The 20,000-nt window shown below is 36.1% G+C and overlaps 1 protein-coding gene and 1 long non-coding RNA gene across 2 annotated transcripts in view; both read left to right on the top strand.

The window, feature by feature from the left end:
• The window catches only part of LOC137658536 (PAS domain-containing protein cky-1-like), a 72,984-nt gene extending 69,130 nt beyond the window's left edge, over positions 1 to 3,854 (top strand). Inside the window, 3 exon segments of the mRNA XM_068393369.1 lie at positions 1 to 98; positions 459 to 835; positions 1,141 to 3,854. The exon segment at positions 1 to 98 is cut by the window's left edge and continues 9 nt beyond it. Coding sequence (XP_068249470.1) covers positions 1 to 98; positions 459 to 835; positions 1,141 to 1,896 — 1,231 coding nt within the window. The 3' untranslated portion in view covers positions 1,897 to 3,854.
• A 602-nt stretch (positions 3,855 to 4,456) lies between these two features.
• The window catches only part of LOC137658535 (uncharacterized), a 211,264-nt gene continuing 195,720 nt past the window's right edge, over positions 4,457 to 20,000 (top strand). The window contains exon 1 of the long non-coding RNA XR_011047358.1: positions 4,457 to 4,511. This is a non-coding gene — a long non-coding RNA (uncharacterized lncRNA). The remainder of the gene's footprint in view (positions 4,512 to 20,000) is intronic.

The raw sequence follows: 20,000 nt of genomic DNA, 5'->3' as shown, positions 1-20,000 counted from the left end.
CTATCTGGGCTACAATCGTTCCTCCCTCGCGGGCGTCTCCTGGTATCACCTCATCCATCCTGAAAATATGAGGGAGGCGCAGACGAAGCACAGACTGAGTGAGTGTTATGATCAGTATTTCAATTTTGAATTTGCTATTTTTGGGGGTTTATTTTAGTATATATTTAAGGCATCAATGAAATTAAATTTTATGCTGTCTTAAATATTTTAACATATAGGCTATCAAGAGTGAGAGGTGAATAACTTATTTCCCAATGCTTGCACAATCAATATCCAGAAATTCAGTTTATTACAATCTTGAAAACGGATAAACTTTGACTTGTCGGTAGTTTCTAACAGAGGAATAGAAGTCATCAAAATACTGAGAACTAGTAAATTGATATATAAACTCTATTAAATCATTTTTACCCTTTTACTTTTAAAAGAGAAATACTCAGTGTATCCTCTTCCGTTTTCAGTAACCACAAGCGAGCAGGACAGATCTTGCATTCTGCTGCTCAGACTACAAGCAGCTGGTGGCACCTGGCGTTGGGTTCACTGCGTTTTACAGGTGAAAGACAGCGGCGATTCAAACCAGCAGTCACAGCAGAGTAACAGCAGTTCTCAGCAGACGAGCAGCAGTAGCAGTAGTAGTAATAGTAGTAGCAGCAGCACACAGCAGCCTGTGATTGTTGCAACTAACCAAGTGCTTGGGGACAAAGAAGCTGCTGTTCTCAGAGCCAATTCGTGGCTCTACCACTATTATACCATGCAGTCAAAGCTGCAGTATGGACTGACTTACGAAGCCCACGCCCAGAGAGTACATGCCTACTACCCTCAAGTTATGAGTTACCAGGTAGGTTTAGTAGAATTATGCTCTATGGAATAATATTGATACTGGTATTTTTTAAGGAAAAGTTTCAACAACATTAACCATTTTTTAAAACGGTGCTAAAAATGATTGTATCTTTAACATATGAAATATGTAAAAGTATATTATATAGGCCATTGAACTCCATACCTTTGCAAATATCAGCGATTTTAAACTTTGAGGAAAGGAAATTATGGAAAGATTGAAACCCAATGTCAAACTTTGCAATATATTAGGTTGACAATTACTTTCAACAAAATTGTCCTAATAGCCATTTTTTTCTGATACAGACTGACCCTGCAAGCTCCTATGTACCACCTACTGCTCTGAATGGCAGCCACAGCCACTCTCATACGCACAGTTCCTCAGCACATACACCATATTCACTGACAACCCCTTCAGCGTATGCCCATCTTCAGCACTACCATCATCACTACTCGGTGCGTCTGCAGCACGGCCTGGACTATTCGCGCGATCCAGCCTGGGGTTACTATGACACAACCCACGTCACTCCAGAGACCCAAACGTCTCTCCACGCCCCACACGCTACAAGTTACGCTCCAATCCACACTCCAAAACTTTCCAAGAAAGGATCTTCTCCCAGTTCATCTCCCAGGAGGTCACCTTTGACACCCTCGTCTTCACATGGAGTATCCGAAGGAGGCGGCATTGCTGTGGCCACGCCAGTCGCAGTAAGAGCCGCACCAGTTGGAGTTCACAAGGGCACTTCCTCTCCTGAACTCGAACACCTCGAAGTCCCCTGGAAAGCATCGCCTACCCAAGAAGTCCCTGATTATCCAGAATCAACTCCTTACATAACCCCTCCATACTCCGGTGCCACCCCCACCAAACACCACGTTTTCACATTCGATCCATCTGACCCTCGTGACATGAGCATGGGTCGCGACCAGAGAGTACCGTCCATTGACTCGACGGACCTCTCTTCGTGGTCAGCTGACCTGACCTCCAAAGGATCTCCCTGGCTTCCATCTCTGGATGATTCGAATATCTTACCTCTCCGAGCCTTACATCACGCAGCACTTTGAGAGTCTTGCTTTTTCCTGTTGTAGTTTGTAGATGGGTAACTTTGTGTGATATATTCCCTCCGTCAGGGTTTTTTGTATTTTTGTTCGTTAAGCTTCCGTCCTGAGTTTCAATAAAGAACTCGGGATGGGAAGGTTTAACCTGAGTTCCACTTCTGTCGCAGTACTAGCAGCAGAGTGTGTTGAATAGAGTGTTCATTAAGTACATTTCATTGAGCGGTTTCATTTAAACTCGTGTCGTGACGTGATCTGTACAGCCATTGTCAACCTCGCATGACTAAACCTCAGCACCTGGTCAGATTCTGGCACCGTTTATAGATACATGCAGCATTGCATGTTTTTGTCTTTAGGTTACGACGAAAATAGTTCCCTCCAATTGTTAACTGAACTGCTCTCTAATTATTCAGTGATTCGTTTTCTAAAACTATAGCTTTTAAAGCTGTAAAAACTGGCTGAGACTTATTGAATTCATCATAGATATCAAGCTATGATATGAAGTTCATTAAGACTCGGGTAAACTTGCTAGCCACTTGAAGATTATTTGCTTATTTGGTTAAACCAACCATAAATATATAGTATTATCAGCTTGGAATGACCGAGGTCCTGTAAAAGAAGATAAAAAATAAATAAGTAAAGCATGCATCCTGTCCAAAACTGAACAAATGGTGTAAATTCTTGATTTACACCAACATTGTCACCAAAGATAGAAACATTTTTCTTGCAGAAAACGATTTAATCTTTCATTACTCAACCTTGACTTGATTCCTTTTCCCACGGTGCCACTAGTGAAACATCATTTAATTCAAGGCTTCACCTTCCTTAGTTTCTATTAGTTGCATGAATAGCATTCAGATTAGCTATGAAATTCCATGTTTTTTTACCCCGGTGATGTTTAAATTAAGGATGTTAAGAGTATTTTAGATTTTATGAGGAGTTTTGTACGTTTCATTATATTGGAATTGCAGTATTACTAGATTTATACTACTTTGTAATCCATTTTCTTGAATTACCATAGTTTTGACGCCTTTTGTGTTAGCTTATTGTGTTTTGTTTAGCTACGCAATTGTAGAAAGTAACAGTTTCTTATTTTTATTGTCGTTAATCATACATATCAAACCATTTGCAATTTATGTAAATTTCTCGGATAAAGCATCTGAGAAATAATTTTGTCTTTGATGAAACGTGTTATTCGTCTGCTGAGAAAACTATTTTTTCACTTTTTCGTGATCTTCATTTGCTGAGAAAACAATTTTTTCACTTGTTCATGATCTTCATCTGCTGAGAAAACTATTTTTTCCACTTTTTCATGATCTTCATCTGCTTAAAAGATAACTTTTTTACACTTTTCTCCCTCAAATGTTGTCTTTTCGTTTACTGGAAAATTAACTGGAAAATTATTCGGATCTGAACGGTTAGGTAAAGCTGCCCTTTCTGTGTCATAGTAATAAGAGTATTTTCGAAAGTGTTTATTTGCGATGTCATGTTATATGTATATACTGATAATGATTATATTTTAACAATACGTGAATGTGCGTCGGCTTATTTCTGCTCTGCGTGAAATGTGCGAATGTTGTGAGTGTGCGTGAGTATCCTGTACATACTAATATGCGTCGATTGAAAACATCTATGTCCCAATAACTGTCATGTCCTTTCAGTGTATTATATTTCATTCATGTCTATGTACTTATATCAGAAATTTCTTTCTTTCCTATGGATTTTCTTACTGATTCGTTGTTCCATTTTTTGGATCATAAAATATGCTATGAAACTCATCAATTTCGCTATGTACCTTTTTAAAAATATAATAATGTATATATTGTAGTTACGGTGTATCGTTTTTAAGAGAGATGTTATAGAAAGTTTATAGATAATCCTGGGCACTTAGTGCTATATGTGCAATCTAGTTTTAGTTCGCAAATTTGTGCATTTCTAATTTGCAAAATATAGTTTACATATATACATGTCTGTGTTTTATTTTATAAAAATCATGCCTCAAAAGCTCATGAATTTTCAATTTAATACAATGAAGATGTTGAGATTCCCCGACGCCTCTTCTTGTATTATGGAAGAGAGATTGTTTCCAAACTGGAATACTGATTGTTTCCAGGTTGGGATACTGATTGTTTCCAGATTTGAACTTTTAAAGCTCCAACTTCATGTTGATAATATTTTGTTGAGCAGATTGACTTATATAAGTTTAATTCTATAGTTTGCCTTTTACTTATTTAACACTTGTATATATCTTTAATTTTTTTCTTGGTATTTCTCTAATAGCTCATTCTTTAATCCTATTTTCCTGTCCGGGCAAGCTGTTCATACTGGGATGTTTTCAACATGATACAGTTTGCTATTCGAATTTAATTTCAAGTTTCATCGTCTTTTAGAGTCTCTGATAAACTAGACCACAGTAGACAATGTTTACGTTACCTTACTGCGAAAAGTGTTCCTCTTATTCAAATTACCGCTAGTAGTAATACTGGACCAATAGCGTGCAGTTCCAGAACCATCGTCTTTGTAATGGTAAGTAGAGAAATATGTTTACCTCAGTTATTCAACTACCTGTGGTGGATGTCGGTGTGCTGGGAGAACACGTAGCCTACAATCAAGTTTTAAGTAAGGTAATATTTTTCTGTACTGTAATGTTAATGTTATTTCAAACAACGGAAGCGGCTTAGATGGTATGAAATGTTTAGTAGTAATTCCTAGCTCGACTTGAAGTGGATGTCGGCGAATAGTGTAGTTTGGTATTTAAAGACGTAGCCATTTTTAAATTTGATTACGGGTACGACAGGAATTTGTTTGCAGAAAACCTATCTTGACAGTCATAGTGAGCTATGATGAGTTGCAACTCTTGTTTGATGTAGCGTGTTTTCTTACGGTAACTGCTGTTAACCTATTAGGCTGTACATCGAATAAAATCCTGTTTACTTTCGAAACGGTTATATTGGAATCCCGATTTTCCCTCATGTTTTATATGCGTGATACTTTAATTTCTGTCGAAAAGTAAAATGGCTAATAAGTAGTTATCGGGTACTGTCCGATTTGCCACCTTTTATAATTGGGAAACATAGGTCATGTAGATAGAAACTTACAGAGCATTTTCATAAGTTTGCCATTTGTTACGCTATCCATGTCGGTTAGGTGAAGGTTGGCGTGTTTGTGACAAATACAAAATTTAATGGGCTCCAGATTAAAAATTCAACTTTAATGTACCCGGTGCCTATTAAAAAGTAATTTGTAGCTCTGATAAATGTTCCCCTGACAAAAAAGGCAAATTCATTAAACAGTATTTACATTGATTTCATGAAAGACAAACTTTAGCCCTCAAAGCATATTTCCCAATCTTTTGGTAAGGAATATTTCAATCTGTTTAACGCTAAAGGGTAAACCGTGGTACCTCCATACTTAGTAAGAGATGGTATGCAGAGTTAGTATAAAGTAAATATCAGTTTTCTGTGTCATTTTTTTATTAGGCTTAAGTCAAAGTGTGTGGATCGAGTGAAGGAGTTAAACCTCTCTCCTGTCACGGTGTTGTCCACTTGCCACGTTAGGTTAGGTTTGGATTAATCGCCGTTATGGATCGTTACAACCCACACATTAACTGTATTTTTCCAACGGGATATGGTGCGTGATATGCATTCATGCCATTTCAGACTGGCGTTAATACATTCTCTTAAGGGGTTGTGGTAGCCTATTGAAAACGTCCCCTCCTGGCGATCTGCAGGACTGGGCTTCGAAACCAGCTCAAGCTCGATAATTTTTGGTCTACAATCTTACTAATCCTGTGCGGTAAAGATTATTATAATTATTATTATTATTTTTTTTTTTTTTTTTTTTTTTTTTGTGTTCTTTTTTTTTTTTTTTTTTTTTTTGTGGGGTGAGGTAGAGCCTTCCCTGAGGATTGTCACTACCCATTCCTTCTGCAATTAATGAGCTATTTTCAAGCCATTAAACTTGCCCCCCCCCCCCAAAAAAAAAAAATCTATTAGGTCCTATACTCCGAAAAACTAGAGAGATGGCTGTCTCTACTCGACCAATTATTAAATATATGAAAGCATCAGGAGTATCATTGACTCTTGGTCTGTCTTTTTCTAATAAAACATATGGATTGGCCATAACAGCCTCGAACAACTCTTTGTGTCCTTTCGGTTGACCTGATATTGGTGAGCAATTTGAAATTTGTTTATCAGCAGAGGTAAATCAATCTCAGATATCTTATTAGTTGATGCTGAAAATGCCCTTTTTGGTATATATGCATGAAACTACCGGTAAGCTTAATGATTTTTCCTTCCATTTTCAAATGTAAAATTAGTAGGCATATACTACAGTGTACGAATGTTCTTTTATATTAGTATTTTTAAGCAAATTTAATATTTTTACTGGCTTTGAATATATATAATGACACTGATTGGCCCCACTGAATACAAGTTATCGTAAAAAAAAAAGTGGTTTGAGCCAGTAAAAAAGGTGAATTTGAAATTAAAAAAAGATAACTAGTTGGGATGATGTGTATAGTTAGCAAGAAATTAAACCTTATAATCGCAAGTTGTTTATAGCGATGGTACATATTTGCCTAACCCAAGCAGCGTAGAATGTTTGCAATTCAGTATGCAAATTTTAAAAGCGATCCGGGCTCTCAGTTCAGGATAAAATTTCTCCATTCGTGATTAGATTAGGGTTTTTAGTGAGGGTAAGGCGATGTCCATTTATTTCAATAGTTTGCTTATCCATCACCAAAAATCCTTTTCACACTGGTTTCACATGTTTCATCTTTCTTTTTAGATTTTCCCACCTCACGTGGGACAAGGGCTCTTGTGCTGGTAGCCCGGATTTCGTAGCCTGTAAATCCTATCTTTAAAAATACCGATTATCGATCGAAACTTGTTAGTCAGAATCTGGACGTTACTTACTATAATGTATAAATACATAACTGGATAAACCACGCTTTAAATTCGAAAATTGTACTTGGTTTTTCTTTAAGAAAATATTGGATTTTGTGAATAACTAGATAAATTAGTTACTTGTGAGTTGAGATGTGTCACATTGCTTTAAAAATTTGAATGCCTAAGGTACTGGCTCCTTTCCCAAATCAAGAGTATTGGAGTTTATTGCGTAGTGTAGATAATAATTACTTTTTAATATGCCGGGGAAAGAAATCTATATCCGGTCCCTCATAACGAGGATTTAATGGTCATACTGCTAGATGATACTTTTAAGCTTAATTTAGTGCAAATGTAAAACAGTATATTTTAAGAGGTCTGTTGTGATTTTGACATTAATAGAAATTGTACACTTACGTCAATTTGATATGAAATTCTCCGAAGAAAATATAAGTTCTCAACCGTATTTAGTAAACTACAGGAGACCGTAGTGTTTACCAACGTTGTTGACCGTAATATCATTACTTTACGTCAATATATCCGTTTTTAAAACTGTAAAAATCCTGGAATAAATCTTACCAGACATTTACCGTTTTTTAATGCCAATTGTTAAGGGTAGCTTAGACTCGCAAGATCACAATGGAGTCGAGTTACGGATAAAACGGTTGAAGTACAGGATTGTAACTTAACCTTACCTACCTAGGGCACGTAGAATATAAATCTGTGCATCTTAACTTACAATGTCCCACCTCACAGAGGGTAACGTATGTCTTACCTAACCTAGGGCACACTTGACCACTGATAGATGAATAATTACTTTACCTACTGTGTCCTACCTGACCTGGAGTATCATAAATCCTTCTGAAGTATAGGGGTGCATCTTAAACTAACTAACTTGACGTGAGACAACATAAATCATATGGAAATGCCACAATGCATCCTAACCTGTCTTGGGTAGAGTTCTCTTACTTGAGGGTACACACGGACACACTATTCTATCTTATTTCTCTTCCTCTTGTTTTTTAAAGTTTTTATAGTTTATATAGGAAAGATATATTCGAATTTTGTTGGTCTTAAGATACTTTAATTTGATTGCTAATTACTTCTCATGTAGTTTCCTAGTTTCCTTTCCTCACCGGCTATTTACTTTGTTGGAGCCCTAGGGCTTATAGCAGCTTACTTGTGCAACTAGGGTTGTAGCTTAGAAAATTATTATAATAATAATAATAATAATAATAATAATAATAATAATAATAATAATAATAATAATAATAATAATAATAATAATAATAATAACAACAACCACCTTGTTGCCTGTTTGATCTAAGGTTCAAAGGCAAAGAAGATCCCCCACTACTGGCATTAAAAATCTCCTGGAATTTTTTTTATTTAAATTTAATTTCATAGGAAAATGTAGTTTAGAATCTTATGAAAAAGAAATTTTAGGTAAGATCTTTTAAAATTTTTGGTATTTTCTGAAAGGTTACTTTGTGATATGCGGAAAAACGCTTTGTCGTAAGATGGTACTACCAAACAAGCATATCAGTTTTGTGCCACAAAAAATATTTGTGAAAGCATTAGTCATTTTATTAAGTAAAACTTTATAACTACGATAAATTACACCAGACAGAATTTACCTAAAGATAATTTTTATATGGCAACACTGTACATGTGAGAAATGCTATTTTCGTCATCCTGACACTGTAAGTATGCGTTTGTGAATACTAAACATTGAAAAAAATATATCGTGGGAATATAGTATTTCATAAGCATATTTGCACACTGACTGTATTTAAAGTAACTTATATCAAGTCGACCAGACTTACTAAATTTACATTCGTATCATCTACACAGCTGTAACTTAACTTTTAAGAACTTAACTTGAATGCTAATAATTATGGGGAAGTGGTCTGATCCGCCTGACATTGCACACGCTTAGTGTTCGTAGCTGCAGTGATAGTTGACACCATTGCAGTTAAGACATGAATATATTGTCCCTGGCAAACACGGACTTCATAGGTTCTAGGACAGTCTGGAAATCTTGAAAATTCTAAGCAAAATAGTTCTAGACGTACGAAAGTCCTTAAATGTAAATCTATTACCATTTAGTTTAGAACATTGGATGATTTTTTAAGCTTTGTAATAAAAGTTTTGTGGTTATGAAAATCGAAGGCAGCGTAAAATCCACATTGGATAAGTTTGGTTTCATATCCATACACTGAGAAAAAAACCTTAATTTTTATCGTAAAATCTCCGTAAAAATATACTGTTCTCAACCGTATTTCAGTAAAATACAGAAGACTGTAAATCTATCTTACTTTCTTATTATCTTTTACGGGTTGGTGACCGTAATATCACTCGTTTTATGTCAAAATAACCGTTTTTAAAACTGTAAAATCCTGGAATAAATGTTGCCACACATTTGCCCTTTTTTATGCAAATTTTTAAGTGTAGCTAAGGTCGTCTTGGGTGGAACCTAGAACAATATTAAAAGCTTAATATTGCTTCCTAGACGTATGCTAACTGAATTATACCATAGAGTTGACTAGTTGTTGGTAAAAATAGACTGGGCTTTGCAAAAATGTTGAAGATTCTTGAATACAAACATTGTAAGCCATTTTCATAGTTTCTTTTAAAGTGTAGCGCGGGGCCGAAACTTAATTCAGTATCGCCAGAGAATTATAACCTTGAACCTATGCATTATGCGATTGAATATTACCGCCAAAATCTTGAAAGAAAACGAGAATTATAAGTCTAAGATCATCCATGTATACGCATAACTGAAACTTTGAAAATAATTTTCCCTGTTGAAGCCCCTGGGCTTATAGCATCTTGCTTTTCCAACTAGGGTTGTAGCCTAGCAGGTACTAATGATAATAATAATAAGCGGATTGCGTGCAAACTGTTATTAGCAGTTATAGGAACTATAGTTTTTTTATGGCAAGCAAGGTGAAACCTCGTTCTTTTAACTTTAACCCAACATCTGTAACTATTTTTCTCTTGCCTGACTTTAAGCTATGTAGTTTAGGGTGTTGATAATATGAAGTTACAAAATGTTTCCGGGAAAATTACATGAATAAAAAACTGCATTTGTTGAACAATTTTGGACTACCAGTAATTTTTTTCCAAACCACACTGTTCAAAAACTACTTTCAGTTCCATGGGCTCTTGAGATTTATTACGGTTGACTTTTCCTAAAAAAAATTTATTGAGGATAAGCAAAGTTGTTTGATTGAGATACTTTTTTTTAGTAAGCATTTATAAATTTATAAAACCTAAGATATTTGAAAATGTTTTAGATAGACATAGGTGCACGCTATATTATCGAAGAGACCTTCATAAAAAAACAATGAATTGTAGCATAATATATAATGCTAATTCACTCCTATTCTATCAGATATTATTCCAAGTTAGTCTTCTTACTACATTCCACTTAAATATAAAAGAAAATAACGTACAAAATAGAATCGCTACTAACTTTTAAACTTTATAACAGCCCTAGAATAAACTGAAGGAGAGTTGAACCTAAAACATGCTAAGGAACTAAAACTATGAATCAATAGTAACGTTTGCGTTAAAGGAGGCTTAAGAAATAAAAATGTTTGTCTTTATATTTCATATTTTGGAAGCAATAGCCACATTTAGTCAGTATTTTCTGTGTAAGTTATGTTCCAAGTTTGCCTAAAGGACTGAAGTCTGTCATAATTACCCTTCATTGCTAAGTGGTATTTTCACTCTGACCTAAATTGCTCTTCCCTGGTTAACTACTATTTAGTGGTTTTATTTTTGTACAAATGTTTGTCATTAACTGTGTAACATTCGAATTACATACATTTAATGGATTAAATTCATTTATTTAACCTTAGACTTTATAGTTAATTGATACTTACCTTCCCTAAAAATGGCATATTAACTCCCTACTCTATCATAAACTGGGACTTGCAATAAACGTTGGCAGTCTGTGATCAATAAAGTTTCAAGCTTCTACGTGATTATCTTTTGCCTACGAGTTTGTCTTTGAAATGTCATTGCTAGAATGTTTATAAAAAAATGAGGAAATATTCTTCTCAATTATGACAATTTCGTAAAACAATTTTCTTTAAATTTACAATAGTTATGTAATTGAAGGCCGTATTCTCATTCTATGCAAAATTATAAGGTTCCTTATTTGAGGCTAGTTCTGAACTAACACTAATCTAGAATATACAGTAACTCTTAGAATATACAGTAACGCTAAATATGAAACTTATCCTGAGTTTCTAAATATTTTCCTTAGAATAGACAGGCGTGATCCTTAGAGGATTCTACTTACGATATTTTTTTTACTGACGATGTAACTGAATCATTAAACTGCTTTCATTATTTTCAGTGCGAACCGAATTATTTGTCTTCATGTTTAATTTTACCTTGCGTGTTTTAATTTATGAACTTTATTATATATTAACGTTTCATTTCTAATTTTACCTTGCGTGTTCAATTTTTTAATTTGCATCATTACTTACCCTTAATTTTAATTTCCATTTTACCTTGCGTGATTAATATTTTAACTTGCATATTTACTTTCTTTCCATTATTAATTTTACCCTGTGATTTTTTAACTTACACATATACTTTCTCTTAATTTTAATTTTACTTGGCGTGTTTAATTTATAAACTTTGCTCATTTGCTTTCTCTAAATTTTACTTCTACTTTAATTTTACCTTGCGTGTTTAAATTTAAAGATCAAAAAAATTTAAAAAGAATTATGCTTTGACTGATGTTTTGATCGATCTTTTTCATAAAAAAAAAATCTACTCCAGAATTCCAGTCGATGAAAAGTCTCGAAGAATATCCTTGAAATTTGGTTAGGAATCGCCCATGACTCCCCTCCCACCTGCCCCTTCCCTCTCCCTCCCGCCTGCCCCTTCAACCCCTCCTTCTCCTCCCTCTTCAACCCCTCCTTCTCCTCCCTCTTCAACCCCTCCCCCTTCCTCTCCTCCCCTAACTTTTCACCCCTGCCCTTTCACCCTTCCCTCTCCCCTGCCCTTTCACCCTTCCCTCTCCCCTGCCCTTTCACCCTTCCCTCTCCCCTGCCCTTTCACCCTTCCCTCTTCCCTGCCCATTCACCCTTCCCTCTCCCCTGCCCATTCACCCCTCCCTCTCCTTCTCCCTCACCCGCTTCAACCCCCTCCCCAAAAAATCCAGTTCACTCAAGTGGCCGTGAGAACCAAGCCTTGACATGCCGTGAAATAGATTCGTCATACTTTCCTTTATAATTTTTTTGTTCATTAAATTTGCATATAATATTGCCATACCTTACTCAAACCACGCAATATCTTCATATGTTCATCATTTAAGAAAAAAACAAGGTGATGATAATGTACGTGTATTTATTGCATGATATCTCCCGACGTGCCCTGACGAACAAGGTCGGTATAAATTTATTGCCGCATAAAGTTTTGGTAGAGATTTTTGCTCACGCTCTTTAAGAAAGAGTTCTTTGTAGATACTTGGGTACACTCTTCTCTCTCTCTCTCTCTCTCTCTCTCTCTCTCTCTCTCTCTCTCTCTCTCTCTCTCTCTCTCTCAAAACCATATATCGCTCGCTTGCGACAACAACGTCATAACTCAAAAAAATTTATTTTTGAGTTATCCATACAGACATAATCATCTTCAAATGCTGATTCTTTAGGCAAAAATGTCATAATTGAAGCTAAAAAATTGATCGCTTGAGGCGCTAAATGTCTTAACGACATACATTAACAGGAGAGAGTTTTAATTGATTAAAATGGCTCTCCTGGAAAATAGCTATTTTTTAGTTATGACGACGTTGTCTCAAACGAGCGATATTACTTGGTTGCGTAACGACGGTAGTCTATGTTTGCCTTTTTCCAGTCTGGGGTTAGTCTCCCAAACCACCGGCACTGGAAGTTAGTAAAAAGCAAATACTTACCGGGATATTCCAGACAATACGTAACCTCTCTAGGGTCGGGACTTGTCATCTTGACCCTCTGGGATTCTTATAAGATCGCCAGTCCCCGGACCTCCTCGTAACTGTTGTCATATTAGAACAAATGTTTTATTTTCATACACGGTTATTTCGGGTAGCATTTACATGGACAGGACAGAAATAACGAGGAGAAATAAACAAGCATAAATATTTAATGATTGTGTATATTTTAGGGAACATTCTCTGGTGTCATAGCCAAACGAGCTGTGACGTAAGCACAGGCTGTGCGATCAAGCAGTTGATTGGCTCCGGGGTAGCTGTAGAGACGAACCAGTATTCAAAGTGTAATAATGCGCCCTCGGACCACCCTTTTCTGAGTGGAGACTTAACATGGTGAAAGAGATTGCGCATCGCCATGATCATCAAAGCTGTACTAGTCCGGGTCATCCATACTAGGTTGGTTTGCTGTAAGCAATCAGACTCTCTCACCATCACCAAACTTCAGTTGCCAGAAGGGTGATGAAAATGGACAAACCCCAGACATGACTAAGGACGTATCTGAGGCCTTTGTCCTGCAGTGGACTAGTATTGGCTGCATTTTGTTATTGAACACACGTGCATCTTGCAGATTTTTATAAAGTATCTATAGTATTTCATACAATTAATTATCGAACGATCCTCATGAACTATGGTAGGTAGATTGTTAAAGATTTTCTGACCAATTGTTTCATGGTACATTGTTTTCATTCACTGATTTTTTTCTCAAGGGAAGTACGTGTTATACAAGCACTGATTATGAGAAGAAGCTTAATACCTGAGATATTGGAAAATTCCTTGCCTGGCGTTCTATCGGATTGTGGTTCAAGTGACGCTCAAGTTCTTGTGTCTGCAACCTCGCCAGCTCTTGTGAACTATGTCTACCTGTTGAATCATCAGCAGCCATTGCCGGATCCCCTCTGGTCCTACTTGGGTGGAGAGGGGTCTTAGCCGCTGATCATGAATATATATGATCATCTAGCTAGGGCAATGTCCCTGGCCCTTTCATCTGCCATTCACGAGTGGCATCTAAACCTCGCTCTGAAGAAGTGCATCCAGCCCCACCCTTACTGTGCGGCGAATTCCTATTTACCCCCACCACCACTGCCATCTCTCCGTATATTATCGGTTTGGTTACTTGCCGCGAAGTAAGGGTGTCACAAGGTCCACTTCTTTGGAGTTGGGTGTGCCAGGGACTCTTGTATCCAACTGTACATTCCCAGTTCAAGCATGTCGTAGATGTTATTACATTCGAAGGTGATACATATTTCCAGTTTATTGGAGATTCTTCTCGGGTTCTTGGACTTCATGAAACTGGTTATTTTACTAGCGATGAACCCTAACGAAATGAAATTAGTTATTTTACTAGCGATGAACCCTGACGAAATTAAATTAGTTATTTTACTAGCGGTAGGCTGAAGAAATTGCAGAAACAATGGTGGACTAATTACTGCTACTCCTCAATTTTTATATGTTGTAATTAAAGAAAACTAATTGCACATTCACATTCACTTGAGGGTACACGCAGCCATAGTTCTCTTTCGTTATGTCCTTTCTTCGCTGGGTTACTTTCCCTGTTGGAGACCTTGGGCTTATAGCATCCTGCTTTTCCAATTGGGGTTGTAGCTTAGCTGATAATAAAAATAATAATAATAATAATAATAATAATAATAATAATAATAATAATAATAATGATAATAATAATAATAAACAATGATAATATTGATAATACACTTAATTCTTATTAGTACTGCTTCACTCTAAAACTATTATTTCCTTTCTAATTTAATTTATCTAAAAATTGAAACTGACTTTTAATGGATTTTTTTTCCGATATATCGACTCCTAATTCTTACGCCACCAGATAATGTTCCCACAAATAAGTGATTAACAGAACACCGTGTACTCTTTAGCGAACAATAGATAATTAAAATCCTTGATGTCTGTTTGATAGGGTATTAAATGCCTTATAAATCGTTATATGGGATTTCTATGAACTTTATGGTCTTATAAAATCCCGGGAACATGGGCTGAGGGACACTACCCAGCTGAGGCATTTCATATTTAAGTTTTACATCGTTGTTTTGCTTCTTGCATGATTTTTGAAGAGGCATTTTAGAGCATACTAGGTTTTATTTTATTTATTTTCGATTGAAGAAGAACAGGAAAAAAATATATTTACAGGTAATTTTTCTAAAACAATGAGCCTCAACTCCCCAAAATTTTTACTTACTGGAAATAACTTTTTAAAACGTTAAATCCAATCCTCCCCTCCCCTCACAAAAAAAAAAAAGTTATTTACAACAATTTTTTTCGAACCCTGGAAACAAACTCCCCCCCCCCCCCAAAAAAAAAAAAAAAAAAAAAAAAAGATGACATTCCCAACTTAACGATCCCATAACTTGAGCTTAGAACAAATGTTATGAAAACTTAAGACACAACATTGTTTATTAATGAAAAGTTGGATAATCAGTGTATCCCCTGAAATCGCTATCTCAGATTTCCAGAAATAATGGTCGACCTCTCGGGTCATCCGGGGGCATACAAATTCCCTTAAAAGTATTCCCAAGTGGAACACGAACCTCCGCTGCTTAACGCTTTGTTAACAAGGCATCGGCTAATTGAAACACTGTGTCTGACCCCACCTCGATCGCCACCCCCTTTCTCGCTCTGACCAGGTCGACATTCGCAGTCTTAGCCCCCGCCAATGATGAATCAATAACGAATTGGCAAAAGCATCGCTGCGTCCATATTTCCAGCGAATTAGTCAGGCTTTTGGAGTAATGGGAGCCGTATAAGCGAGGTGGACCACAAAGGGAGGCTATAAAACTGTTACAGCAAAATAGTACTAACGTTTATGACCAATGGATAGGCAAGGCTCACGGGGTGTAACCGATCACAACTCACGCATGCGCGATGGAGACCCGGCGGCGCGGAGGGAGACCAAGAAATTATTCGAAGGTAAAGTCCACAAATGAATGATTGTATAGCCGATCTTCAGGTCATATAAACTTTTTCTGGTTAAACTTGTTAGCCTGATTAAATTCTATTATGACTGAGATTGACTACTAACAGGTTTTGATAGGTGATTAGAAATCTATTCTAGGATAACTATGCAGACTCGAAGGATTTTGCATTTATGTGGGATATATTTTAACCTTTAAGGGACCGGAGAGAATTTGAGTTAATGCAGAGGACGGAAGGATTTTATTAACAGCGATGAGGTCATATCAAATGACTATGTATATAGCTGCAAAAAGGGGATTTGAAATTTTTATCTATTATCAGTTAGTTGCAAGGTTATCACTTTCTGTCTAATAAAGTACGTGAAAGTATATACTGTGGAATTGTTTAGGTCAAGAGTAACTATAGAGGCGAAATATCTTGGGACAATGCATGTCATGGGAAATTAGTGCAGTATCTTACAAATGCCCATTGAAGGATATCTTTTTGTCATGGGAAACTAGTACAGTATTTCACAAGTGCCCATAGAAGGATATCTTGTTTTCATGGGAAATAAGTATTACAGTATCTAACAAGTGCTCATAGAATTGCTCAGAGGCCGGGTTTTGTTGAGTTTGGATCAATACCCGATTTTAAAATTTTGGTGGACTCCTAGCAAAGATTTATGGAAATAACCAAATCCTCAACCAATTCTCTTCCGTTAAACTGGATCAGGTTTAATGTTCTAATCGCTTATACATAACGCTTATTTCATCAATTTTCTGTCAGACTTAAAATAAAAAAATCTTGTTTTAACTTGTGTGTTTTGTTCTGCATAAAATAGTTAAGATCATGGTTGCAGTTTACAATGTCTTTATCCACATTAACTAGTTGTTTAAAAAAAAAGTAAAAGAAGTACCTAAATTTTCTGAGATAGATATATATATATATATATATATATATAATATATTATATATATATATATAATATATATATATATATATATATACATACATACATACATATATATATATATATATATATATATATATATATATATATATATATATATATATATATATATATACTATACTATATATATATATATATATATATATATATATTATATATTTATATATATATATATATATATATATATATATATATACATATATATATATATTATTATATATTGTGTGTGTGTGATTACCCTCCCTGAGTGTGGATACCGTAACGTGGTGAAAAGGGTTTTGTGTATAGCCATAGTCAGGGCCACCCATACTAGGTTGGTTTGTTGTGGGCCATCAGACAAGTCTCTCGCCATCACCATTCCGCAGTGGCCAGCGTGGAGATGAAAATGGCCAAACAACAGCCATGACTAAGAACAGGTCTGAGGCATTTGTCCTACAGTGGACTAGAAACGGCACCATTAGTTGAATGTATGTATGTTGAATGCATATATCTATTGTCACAATCTATAGTTTCTTCACTCCCATACTCCTTCGTTATAAAGGAAGTCGAAGCCAGCGGTGGAGAACTGGCCATCGAACGTAAGCTATAGTTCGTCCGTATATTGAAGTTGGTTCAAAGTATGGCAATTTGATGTACGGCCAGTTTGACAGCTAATTGTCTGATAAACTTTCTCTCTCTCTCTCTCTCTCTCTCTCTCTCTCTCTCTCTCTCTCTCTCTCACTCTCTCTCTCTCTCTCTCTCTCTCTCTCTCTCTCTCCAAAGAAACCTATTTATAGTCCACACCTTTTCAGTTACCAGAATTACTATAAAAATTGTAACCATCACACACCGCTATATCAACAATAGGTGACTGGTAGAATTAGTCACCAAACATGTTATTGCAACACCAATAATTCTCATTTTATTTCATCCGATTATTTTCAGTTTTTTTTTTTTTTTTGTAAGATAACACTTAGTGAAGGCTAAATTTAAATTTGGAATTATTACTGGATAAGAAACGAGATCATCTACTACGCCTTTTGACGCAAAGGGCTTCTGTTAGATTTCGCCAGTCGTTTCTATCAATATCTGCAATCATCATTTCACGCTTCATAGGCTTCAGCCATGTAGGCCTGGGTCTTCAAACTCTTCTTCTAGTGCCTTGTGGAGCCTATCTCAATATACCCTTCGCCATGATCTCATCCACATATGGCACTCGAGTAATCTCTTATATTTTCATTTCTAATCCTGTCCTGCCATTTAACTCGCAATCTTGTTCTGAGGGCTTTGTTCTCAAATCTACTAAATTTCTAATCCTGTCCTGCCATTTAACTCGCAATCTTGTTCTGAGGGCTTTGTTCTCAAATCTACTAAATCTGTTTGATATAGTTTCATTGTCATACCACGGCTCGTGTCCATACAGTAAAAACGATCTCATTAAACTGATATATATCCTGATTTTTATATGTAAATTCAGGCGATTTGATTTCTAAACTTTACTTGACCTAACCATAGTTTGATTTGCTTTTTTTCAATCTTTCATTAGGCAAAATAAAATGCACCGTTAAGATATAAAATTCATTCGGCCATCAAACTTAACAATAATAATGGAAATTTGTTTAATTCGATATAGTGATTCAACAAGAAATATATTTGTTTTTATTTACAGTAACATTCGTGAGAGTTAAGTGTGCTCCCACGGTTGTCTGGTGTTAAAAAGGGAAAGCTTTCATATCAAGGAGTGGAGCAGTAATTAATGAAGGCAGACGAGCAAGACCTACTTTTACCAAGCAAAGCTGAACTGAATTTTTAATTGGCCGAAGCAAAGGGCTTCCTTGTCGAGAGAGAGAGAGAGAGAGAGAGAGAGAGAGAGAGAGAGAGAGAGAGAGAGAGAGGAGAGAGAGAGAGAGAGAGAGAGTTTTTTGTTTATTACCGATGTTTCACTGCATGGAATGGGAGGCCAACAACTTTTTACCAAGTTTGAAATAATGTCATTGAGACAAGGAACAGTTGTACGTGTCTTGTAATGTAACTGTTCTCTCTCTCTCTCCTCTCTCTCTCTCTCTCCTCTTCTCTCTCTCTCTCTCTCTCTCTCTCTCTGAAAAGAGGTTGTGACCAAGCTACAATAAAATCAATCGTGTAGAGAAAACTCAGTAATCGTACGTTGTAGGTGATTATCGTGCGAGCGAGGTGCAAAGCCAGTCAACTCTTGTTAGTGTTTTGTAAACGATCGGGTGAACATTCTTGGGGCCAAGCACGTTGTAATGTGACCTTCGGAATAACGGAAGTATATATCAATTTACGATGGGATTAACTTATCCATAAATCCCTCAAAATGAATTGGTAAGTAAATACAGTAAATACATTTCAGACTTCAAAATCCATTTGGAGACTCGTACATGTTGTGAAAGTTTTCTTACCATAATCATTAGGTAAGGTTACATAGAGTGCAAACTCGCTCGCGCACGCAAAAGCGAATTCCCGTGAAATGCTTCTGCAGATAATGTAACTGTTCAAATGTTACTGTTCAAATGTAACTGTTCAAAACTAACGGTACAATGTCTGGTATTGTGTAATAATTTCCTGCGGTTTGCGTTAGGCTGTGTACTGATCGTCCCAAAAGGTTCAATATCTCTTCTCGTTAATATTCCTCAATTGCACTTAGTAATTTGATTTATAATTATAAACTTCTAGAACTTCCTACTGGATTTATTTGTATATCCAGTTCTGAATATTCAATGTTTTAAATCAATAGCTTTTTAATTATCAACGTTGTCTGTGCGATTGTTACTTAGATTTTCTTATTGGTTATGAATTTTCTTTGCCAAGGATAATGAAAAGTACGCAAAATACATCTAAGAATAAATTTTATTCCTTGACCTTGTACAGCATACGAACAAATTTACTCAGTTCATTAACGCAAATCTCCCGCTGTTTCATCTGATATACTTTTCAGTCATTAAATTCAGACTTAAATCAATGTCTGGCCTCATTAGAAAAAGGCAAACCTTCCAGGTTTTAGGTTTTATTAAGAGTTGATACTTTCATTCAACGGCTCGAGGTTGACAGGGAAGAGTGAATGATGACATCACAGAGTCAGGAAGGTGAAGGATAAAGGGCCAAGTAAACCGTTGCTCGAAGCAAAAACTGGTGTACTGTTGCTTTCTGGCGTTTGCGCATCTTGAAGACGAACACTCCTATTCTTGTTGGCATATTCCATTATGAAATCAATTGAGATAGCGAGGAGAGTAGAAAGATACAAGGATTTAGATGTCTGAGACTTAAGTCCATCCGAGGAAACTCCATTTGCTCTTGGGTAGAGCGAATAATGAGGAGAGAGGAGAGAGAGGAGAGAGAGGAGAGAGAGA

Source organism: Palaemon carinicauda, chromosome 1 (assembly GCF_036898095.1).
Source record: "Palaemon carinicauda isolate YSFRI2023 chromosome 1, ASM3689809v2, whole genome shotgun sequence".
Lineage (NCBI taxonomy): Eukaryota > Metazoa > Arthropoda > Malacostraca > Decapoda > Palaemonidae > Palaemon > Palaemon carinicauda.
The sequence above is the reverse complement of the archived record's forward strand: the minus strand, read 5'-3'. Positions and strand labels throughout refer to the sequence as shown.